Here is a 10516-nt window from a genome sequence, read left to right on the forward strand (position 1 = left end):
CATTTTTATACACTGAAGCCTGTTTCGGGAATCCTCTGTGATGCACAATACCCTCCCGACACGTGGCCGGAGAAGGGGTATATAGGGCCCTTCCGCGCCGGCCGCGCTCTCACTACTTCTCCCCCGGACTCCTTGGTAGTCTGTCAGTGGGAGATCCTTGTCGCCTTTCGCCCCAACCTCCAGCGCCGCGGAGCCCTACAAGTCCCCGTCATGGTGAGTGGGGGCCCCCGAGCAGTGGGGTGAGGGACTCGCCGAGCCGCGGGCTGCACGTGGGGTCGCACCCGGGACGGCTCCCGACGGTCCCGGCGCCTCCCGTCAAACTGGTTTCTGGGTGGCCTGGCTGGGAAAGCCGAAGTCACCGGGCAGACGCCGCTTACGGACTCGAAGTCACGGCCCTCAGTGGAAATGAAAAGCCCTCCTGATCCTAGTGAGAGGGCAGTCCCCGGGGCCCGCCACCGCTCAGGGAGTCAGGGAGCCTTCACATTGGCCCCCAAGGACTTGAAGAAACTAAAAATGCCCTACCCCGTTTCCCCAAGTGACCTCACCTTCCCACTGCCTTACGCGCTGGACCCCAGAGGACGTGCAAACACTTCCTGGCACCCCCTCTCCGGCGCCCTGTGACTCGCTGCTGAGTCACCTGTGGCCGGGCTCTGGGGAAAGCTTCCAGGTGCACAAATCCACCTGAAGGATGGAGGCGGGCTCCTCTTTCGAAGGGAATAATTAACTGTCACGCTGTCTGATCCTGCATTTCTAGAGTTAACTTTTGGGGTGTTTATAGCCAAAGCTTTTTACGTAAGCCAGATTTTTAAAACAAGTCTACGAAAGGATGTTTTCTTAAAAAACAGAGAGTAAACTAGTACTGGCAATGAATTCTTAGTTCAGTTTTCAGGAAACGTGAAATATAACAACTTGAGTATTTTCTGTATCTCTTCCAGAGGTATTCGAAACAGTCTTAGAGAACATCTATTGGAGGTCGACCTAAAAAAAAAAAGCCATGTTTTTAAACAAGTATTCGTGTATCAAATGTTTCAAAATAGTATCTTTAAAAAAATAAGTAAAAACGAATACAGTGAATAGTTAGCTCTAGACTCTTCAGAGACTACCACAGTTATCAAAAATGTGTGACTGTAACAACTTGCTTGAGTGCTTTTCACTAAGCAAGACCAAAAAGATACTGGAAAAAAGTTCGGAAAGTAGTCGGACTGCTTAAAGGGTAGGAGGGCAGCAGTTGCAGACCTGTTTAGGCAAACACTACTGGTTTGTTTGTTTGTTTTTACCAGAGACCATTTACCCTAGGCTGTGTCTCCCTCACCTACACCTCACTTCATCTCCCAAGTGGTCAAGGGAGTGGAGGGTAAGCAGTGGCCACTGACTTTGCCTGCTAAGCTTCAAGAAAGCAGTTAAGCAGTTTAGACTGGTGAACAATGAGAGAAAAATTGGGGGCTCAAAAGGTTTCAACAGAAGTGTTTGTTAGAATGAGTGGATCTTTATTTCCTTGGGCCTGGTGGCTGTCATAGACAGACACCTAGTTCTGTCCAGCTTTTGGGGGATTGTGGAATTTCCAAAGTTCAGATGAAGGTAATCATGATGCAATGATAAGTAGTCATGGGCTGGTTACATCAACCACTTCCATTCTCCCACAGCCCTAGAGCTGGGCAAGTAGTCACAGGTAATACTGAGCTTGCTGATGTGGTCAGACCTTGATTGTTTTATGGGGAGTGTAGGTAGGAAGGTGATCATAAGTCAAAGGTTGTGAGTAATTGGGGTTTTTATTATCTTGGGTTAGGAAACTAGGCCCTTTGAGAACTTAACTGGTGTTGAATTTTCTTTAACTAGTTTTCTATTAGCTTTTTGAAACTTGAAACCCTAATATTTGTGGAAAATGTAATGGGAGATTTTTAGTGTCAGTATTTTGAATGTCCTCTGTCAGTCTCCAAGTAGAAAATCTGCCTTAAATGATGAAATATAACGAACACCCCTTTTGTTTTCCTCTTAAGTCTGTGGGTACAGATTCTATGTTCATTGCCTTATTTTACTAAGCAGGAATGGGTTTGGTAACTTTTTTTTTTTTTTAAAGATGACCAGTAGGGCCGGCCGGTGGCGCACTGCTGCAGTGCACCGCTTGGGAGCGTGGTGGCGCTCCCGCCGAGGGTTCGGATCCCACATACAGACCGGTTCCGGCTCACTGGCTGAGCGAGGTGCGGGCACAGCACCGAGGGTTGCGATCCTGTGAAAGTCGTAACCTTAAAGACCGTAGAGTAGAAAATCTCTATCGGATGAGAAGAGTACGAATATTAAGTGGTGAGTAGAAAATCTCAAAATGAAAATACTATTTTATTGTTCTAAGTAAATATTCATTGTCCTTTGACTGGGTTTTTATTCTTTGGTAGCTTCTCTTGTGATATTTGTTTCTAACTTAGGGACTATTGTTTTAAAAATTAATATTTTTTCAGTTTTTTACAGTGGAGAAAATCTTGGAAAAACTTTTTTTAAAAAAAGTAATGAAATTGGTGCAGACAAAGACTAATTATACTCTGCATCCAGCTATCTTTTGTTCTAGTGCGTCTTCATTAATTCATTTCAATTGAGGCCCATGGTCCGAGGCTGGGTCAGAGAAGGAAAACTGGCAAAACAGCACAATGAGATCATGTAGGCAGTTGCTGGAAATAGAGCTTACTCTGTTAAATAATATAGCAGACAGTACAGGCTAGCACCAGGCATAGCAAATAGAGCAATGCAGCAATGTATGAGGCAGACCTTGTCTAGTTTCTATTTCCCTATTACTGATGGATTTTGCAGATAGACTGCAAAAGGGTGTGGCTTCTAGGCTCAGGTGCAGTACAGATGTCCATGTTGAAATACCAAGTCTTATTTAGAAGAAATCTTCATCTTTATTTAAAAGGGAAGCAGTGAAATTACAATACATTACTGATTGAATTTAATATACTTCATTTTACAAAATTTGTACTTTGAATATTTTTTAAATATGAAAAATCTTATATTCAAGCAAGGCTGTAGGAACAATGAATGGGCTTGTACCATGTGCTAAAGTGTGCCAAGGTGAAATTATTATTCAGACCACACCCATCTGCCGCATTTGTAGCAGATGCTTTTCCTTGATCATTTCTATCATGTTAAGGATTAAAGAATAGCTGTATATTACTAGGAATATTTTTAGAAATTTACTGAAAATTCAAAATATTAATACACCTTAATTTTATTATTTTTTCTCTTTCCCTTCCCATAGCGTGAGTGCATCTCCATCCACGTTGGCCAGGCTGGTGTCCAGATTGGCAATGCCTGCTGGGAACTCTACTGCTTGGAACATGGCATCCAGCCTGATGGCCAGATGCCAAGTGACAAGACCATTGGGGGGGGAGATGACTCCTTCAACACCTTCTTCAGTGAGACGGGAGCTGGCAAGCATGTGCCCAGGGCAGTGTTTGTAGACCTGGAACCCACAGTCATTGGTGAGTTGACCTCAGTAACCCAAGTGAGATCCCAGAGTGCTGAGATAGGAGGTCTGTCCTGGGGGTTCCACTGATTACTTACCCACACACTCCACACACTCCACACACTCCACACACTCTCTCTCTCTACTCTGCCCACCCCCACCATGGCTGATCAGGCTTGTGCAGCCTGTTAGTGATGGGTGGCTGGTTTGTTTTCCTCTTCCAGATGAAGTTCGCACTGGCACATACCGCCAGCTCTTCCACCCAGAGCAGCTCATCACAGGCAAGGAAGATGCTGCCAATAACTATGCCCGTGGGCACTACACCATTGGCAAGGAGATCATTGACCTCGTCTTGGACAGAATTCGCAAGCTGGTAAACACACAGTGCTTTAAAGTGGATCGAGAGTTTTCTTTTGCAGTATAAATGAGACCAAACTATATGAATCATTCTTTGCAACTAAAGGGAAATTTAGCCTGCTCACTAAATTAACTGGATTTCTAAACCAGATGGTCGTGGGTTATAGGACAACTGTGCGGCAGGAGTAAGTGCTCTTTTGCCTATTTCTGTGTGTGTTGCAAGGCAGGTATGGGCAATTGTGCTCATTCAGTGAAGGCAGTTTACCTGGTGTCAAGGTGAGAACCAGGGAGCCTTAACATTTTTACATACCAGACCATTCAGCATCCTTGTTCAAGCAAGAAGCAGTGCAGCTTCCTTGCTGCAAACAGAGACACCCATATTTTTTTTTTTTTTTTTTTTTTAATAAAGATGACCGGTAAGGGGATCTTAACCCTCGACTTGGTGTTGTCAGCACCACGCTCAGCCAGTGAGCGAACCGGCCATCCCTATATGGGATCCGACCCCGTGGCCTTGGTGTTATCAGCACCGCACTCTACCGAGTGAGCCACAGGCCGGCCCCGACACCCATATTTTTTTTTTTTTTTTTAATAAAGATGACCGGTAAGGGGATCTTAACCCTCGACTTGGTGTTGTCAGCACCACGCTCAGCCAGTGAGCGAACCGGCCATCCCTATATGGGATCCGAACCCGTGGCCTTGGTGTTATCAGCACCGCACTCTACCGAGTGAGCCACAGGCCGGCCCCGACACCCATATTTTTTTAAAGTGATCTTAACCCTTAGCTTGGTGTTGTCAGCAACACCCGTGGCCTTGGTGTTATCAGCACCGCACTCGTCCGAGTGAGCCACGGGCCGGCCCGAGACACCCATATTTAGGCCACCTTACTCACATTGAGTGAGTAGGTGGTTGGCTCTTACATGTTACTAATTGATCAAACTCATAAAAGTGGACTGGTGCCTTAAGTTAATACAGAAAGTTCAGAAGCCAGTGTAACACCCACTAGAAACAGCCAATCCTGGAAACTTCCAACAAAGCTGAAAGTGGAGTTGGGGAGCTTCCTTATGACAAAAAAGTCATTGAAACTTTGAAGGTTTTGAGATATAGTAATCACAAACAGTGCCCTTACTTTTCTGCTAGAGCTTAGGGCAGTGTGAAATGACCCTGTGGCAGAAAAATCTTAGGCAACTTTATTCGTGTGAATAAAGTTGTTAGATGTACTGTTTGGATCATTTTAACTAAGAGCCTGGCAATCAGATAACTCTTTGCTTCTTAGGCATGTGGGCAGCTTGTAAGTAATTAACCAAAAATCAATCATGAAGGCCTGGGTAGAGTAGCTTGTCAGGAAAAATCACATTATACTAAGCCCTGCCATAACTGGTCTATTCTAAAAAGAATGGCCTTGCATCATTCATGGCTTCATACTTTTCTCAGATGTTTATCAGTTTTCCCAGCAAAATTGGGTTAATGGTTTCTGTGCAAGCAAATCAAGCTTCAGCTGCAAGTACTGACTTGGAAGTCATGACCTGCCTTTAGGGACAAATAAACCTAGTAAAAGCTATTTAGGGTTCTGGAGTCAAGTTCATTACCTACCAAAACAATTACATCTGTCCTTGGTGTTCTTACTGTGTCCATAGGAGGCTTGATGGATGGAATTGGTAGACTAGGGGCTGCCCTAGACACTGATCTCATTCAGTTATTCACAGTGTGGACCACAGGATATATTGACTGCTGAGGGGTTAGTAGAGCATGTCCAAAAATCTCTGAACACCTTTGAGAAGTGGGTATTGCCAACAGAATACCTTATCTGAAAGGTCAAATAAATGCAGTAGCAGTTTGCTAGTTAGAATAGCCCAGTTAAGTGATCGAAAGCCCCAACTATCTGAGGGTTCATGGAATTGTGATAATAAATTACCTTCCCCATAGTGAATAGGCTTCCCACTACCTATTGTCATATACTGAGTGCTTACTGTGCTGAGTACTATTTCAAGTGCCCATTTAATTCTCAATAACCTGAGGTGGATTACAATTCTCTTCATTTAATGAAGGAGAGAACTGATATAGAGAAATGAACATGGGCACAGTCACAGCCAGTAACTGGTAGAGCCAGATCTGGACCCAGCCTGACTCCAGCACCAGGGCACTGGAACTTGACTATTCTGTTGTATTCCAGCTCAGAAAGCAGCTGCCAAATCTTCGTAAGACATCCATTGTACTGGGCTGGTGGTCCCAGGCCCTGCCCCTTGGTAGCTGATGAGTGGCCCTTGTTCTGCAGCCACACCAAGGGCACCAGAGGCTGTCCTCCCAAATACTAAAACTTGGGCCCTGTATCCATTCTATACCTTGTGATTCCCCTGACCGAGGGAATGAAAATAGTTCATTTTAAAATAGGCTTTTTAGCAGATTTCGCTCCCCAGAAGTTGTCAAAAGTTTCTCTGAATCACTTAGCACTTAGAAGCTCTTTATGACTGCTTTCTTAGCAAATATTGTTCAGAAGAGTTTTAAAAGCTTGATCACTGTAATCATGGACTTAAAGTCCATTACAGATTTCACCAGATGTCTCTTAGCACTAAAATTAAAACTCTTTTATTTTGCAGGCTGACCAGTGCACAGGTCTCCAGGGCTTCTTGGTTTTCCATAGCTTTGGTGGAGGAACTGGTTCTGGTTTCACCTCCCTCCTGATGGAACGTCTCTCTGTTGATTATGGCAAGAAATCCAAGCTGGAGTTCTCCATTTACCCAGCCCCCCAGGTTTCCACAGCTGTAGTTGAGCCCTACAACTCCATCCTCACCACCCACACCACCCTGGAGCACTCTGATTGTGCCTTCATGGTAGACAATGAGGCCATCTATGACATCTGTTGTAGAAACCTTGACATTGAGCGCCCAACCTACACTAACCTTAACCGCCTTATTAGCCAGATTGTGTCCTCCATCACTGCTTCCCTCAGATTCGATGGAGCCCTGAATGTTGATCTGACAGAATTCCAGACCAATCTGGTGCCCTATCCCCGCATCCACTTCCCTCTGGCCACATATGCCCCAGTCATCTCTGCTGAGAAAGCCTACCATGAACAGCTTTCTGTAGCAGAGATCACCAATGCTTGCTTTGAGCCAGCCAACCAGATGGTGAAATGTGACCCTCGCCATGGTAAATACATGGCTTGCTGCCTGTTGTACCGTGGTGATGTGGTTCCCAAAGATGTCAATGCTGCCATTGCCACTATCAAGACCAAGCACAGCCTCCAGTTTGTAGATTGGTGCCCTACTGGCTTCAAGGTTGGCATTAATTACCAGCCTCCCACTGTGGTACCTGGTGGAGACCTGGCCAAGGTACAGCGAGCTGTGTGCATGCTGAGTAACACCACAGCTGTTGCTGAGGCCTGGGCTCGCCTGGACCACAAGTTTGACCTGATGTATGCCAAGCGTGCCTTTGTTCACTGGTACGTGGGTGAGGGGATGGAGGAAGGAGAGTTTTCTGAGGCCCGTGAGGACATGGCTGCCCTTGAGAAGGATTATGAGGAGGTTGGAGCAGATAGTGCTGAGGGAGAGGATGAGGGTGAAGAGTATTAACCTGTCTGCTGTGATTTTACATGCCAGTGTCTTGGGACTGTCTTATTTCTGTTCTGTGAAACTGTCCACTGTGGCCCTGAGCTATCAATAAAAGTGATGTTTCCATCTTAAACGTCAAGCTGGCTTCTGTATCCCAGCAAATATTTGACCCACTTAAGACCTGTTGGAGATTCGGTCAACATTTCAAGTGCTTACTGTGTGCCATGTACTGTGTTAACTGGTTTATCTATGTTTCATTTAGACCTGAATTGATGAGTGGTAATAAAACCATTTAATAAGTGAGGCAACTGGCTCAGATAGATTGGGCTGGTGCTTCTCAAATGAAAATGTGGATGTGGATCACCTGTAGATATTAGAATGCAAGTTCTAATTCTGTAGGTCTGAGGTAGGGCTGTAGATACATTTTTTAAGTCTCCCAAGTGATGCTTTTGGTCTGCTGTGACCACATGTCCAGTAGCAAAAGGTTAGGTGACATAGCTAGTAAATGCTGCAGCCAAAACTCAAGTCACCAGCCACACACCAGAATTGTTCTCAGTATTTACATGGGAAGTGCTTGGAATTATGCTGATTTATGCCATATTTAGCCGAAACCTACAATGGCAAATAATATTGTAATAAAGGAGTTGCTGCTTGAAAAAAAGTGGAACTGGCTGAGGCAGAATTACAATAGTCACAGGTTGTACTGGTATTGGTACTTGACCCAATGTATGTCATGGAAAATATTTGAAGTAGGGGAATGATAAGGAAAATTGGAGAGTGTGTGTGTAGAAAAGTTTGAGTGCAGAGTTCCCCAATTTCAACCTCTTCCAAGCACCTGTTGGAGGTAGTGTGGTTCTTGGGGGCAAATGCGAGCTAGGAGAGGGCAGGGGGATGAAGGGGCATGATTGTGGGTGGATGGTGGAGAGTTTGGTCATTGGTATTCAGGTACTGGTGGTATGGTCTAAGGTTGAACAGCGATGGGAAAGGACAGTGACCAAAAGGCCAGACCTCATGCAGAAGAGAGGAACCAGTTTTGGTACTTAGGCATACCCACTCAGGTGAGTGCCCAACAAGTGGCTGGCAATAGGGGCACAGCTGCAGATGTGTTCACCTTTGCTCAGTGTCTTTCCCACTGGTGTTTTGTGCCCCTTAACCATTGCTCACTTCAGTCCCTTACTCTTTGAGGAGAGCATCTAAAAATGTGCATGTATCTTTAAAAAAAAAAGTGCATATTGTATCTGTGAAGACACCAGGGCATTCTTTTGCAGCCTGAGATAGTCAAATTTGTGCTCAGGATAGTTTTATAGCATTTATTATAAGAACAACCATGGTTTTATGCCTTTGGAGCAAGGCAAGACCCTGGTGCAGCCCCGTTCTTGAGCACAAATTCAGCTATTGCTTCTTATCAGATGGGCCAGTTTGTCTGAACATGGATGGTGGGGGGACGTGGAATGAAATGAGCCTAGGAGAGGCCAGCCAGCCCACCAGAGGGTCTCTCAGAGACCTTCCCAGCCTAGGAGATCTGCAGATTGCCTGCCACAGTGCAAGCACTGGAGGAAATAGGACACCCACAGAGGAGAAAGAGCAGAGAAATCATCCAGCTTCAGCTGAGTGTGATACATAAGAGATGCATTCTCTGAGCCAGTGTTTCCCAAGCATGGTGCCCTGAGAATGGGATTCAGGGTTACCCACATATCCCTTCAGCCTGCAGAATGACCGGGAACCTGGAGAGCCTGAAACCCCAGGCCAGTCACCCTTGGCCAGCCCCCTCCAGTTACCTCAGTCAGCTTTACAGATGAATTATTTTCTACATGTGCCAAGATGTGAGAAAGGTTGGAAAGCTTAAGGAGCCGCAATAATGTGGGGTGAAAGAAGGTGAGAGAGGAATTTAGCTGAGAAAAAATATTCCAGTAGAATAGAGCTTAGGGAATTGGAAGAGCAAAGTGCCAGTGGTTGGGGAGGAATCTGTCCTTGTAATAAGGATTTTTCCCTCCTGTGTTGGCGGGAGAGTGAATAGAAGTTAGCCTGCAGCAAGAACAAATATACCCCAAGGTCTAGGTCACTGCTTTGTGGCTGACAATCATCTGATCTGCCCTTGAGCACAAATGGAAAGTCTGGACTCAGAACTGCAGCCAGATGCTGAATCCGCAGAGGCTTGTTGGGGATAAATGGGCATAGCCTAAGAAGTTGAGGGCTCCTGAGGCTGCCTGAAGTCCCAGATTCTGGCTGTCCCAACAGAGGTCTTAGACTGCCCTCACCTGAGCTGCCCAGAGAAGTGACCTGCTTCCACCACATGGGAGCCACTGGGCACCTAGGGGGCGAGTGGGCCTGGGCAGAGAGCTGCTTTGAGTTGGGGTTGGAGGAGAACAGCTACAAGGGGCTGGAGGGCCCGCCTGTCCACCTGTAATCCTCAGTGTTTCAGCGGGGACCTGTCAAGGCCAGAGGATGGCCAGGGGGGTTAGAAAATTAAAAATCCAGTCTGGAGAGCCTGTCTTCAGGCCTCTGATGGCTGGAAGGTTGTGTGGCAGCCCTGAGTGGGGCTGTGGGAGGAAGGGGGGCATTCACAGCTACGCCATTTCATAGTCTTCACAACACCCCGTGAGCTGATGTCATTATACCATTTCCACAGTTCTGAGAGATTAAATATCTGGCCTGAGGCTACAGAGCAAGTGGCAGAACTGAAATTTGACCCCAAAGCTCTGACTCCAAAACCTGTCTCCCTCCACTCTGCTCTGTAGCCTCCAAGCAGTGCCAGGGGAAGTGCAGAGGTACCTGGCAGCCCTTCCAGTCCTGGGGAAGAAGGGCCATGTCCTGAGCCTTGCTGGGCATGAGGCCCACAGACCAACCCTTGTGTGGAGCACTAGATGGAGCCACAGCCACAGAAAGGAGATCTCTATGCCACCGATTGTCAGAAAACCTCCCAGGAGCTCCATTCCTGGGCCCATGTGGCAAGCAGGCTGATCCAGAGTGGTAAAGCCAACTGGTCCCCACTCTGCAGGCTGCAGCTTCCCCAGTGAGGGGCACCTTTGTCCAGGTCTTCCTCTGAACTCTGAATCAATTCTTAAGTCATGGAGAGATATGGTGTCCTTGTAGGATAGCTGCTGCCATCTGCCTGGACTCCTGCTGATAAGACACCAGCTGATGTATAGACAGGAGA

At 46.4% G+C, this 10516-nt stretch overlaps 1 protein-coding gene across 1 annotated transcript; it reads left to right on the plus strand.

Annotated features, from left to right (window-relative positions):
• Positions 1–99: 99 nt before the first annotated feature.
• Positions 100–7498, plus strand: LOC103598672 (tubulin alpha-1C chain). Its single transcript, XM_008582719.1, has 4 exons — positions 100–213; positions 3248–3470; positions 3679–3827; positions 6406–7498. Exons 1-4 carry the CDS (start codon positions 211–213, stop codon positions 7378–7380), a joined length of 1350 nt encoding a protein of 449 aa, XP_008580941.1. The 5' UTR covers positions 100–210; the 3' UTR covers positions 7381–7498.
• The last annotated feature ends 3018 nt before the right edge of the window (positions 7499–10516 follow it).

The sequence above is a fragment of the Galeopterus variegatus genome, unplaced genomic scaffold (assembly GCF_000696425.1).
Source record: "Galeopterus variegatus unplaced genomic scaffold, G_variegatus-3.0.2 Scaffold95, whole genome shotgun sequence".
Lineage (NCBI taxonomy): Eukaryota > Metazoa > Chordata > Mammalia > Dermoptera > Cynocephalidae > Galeopterus > Galeopterus variegatus.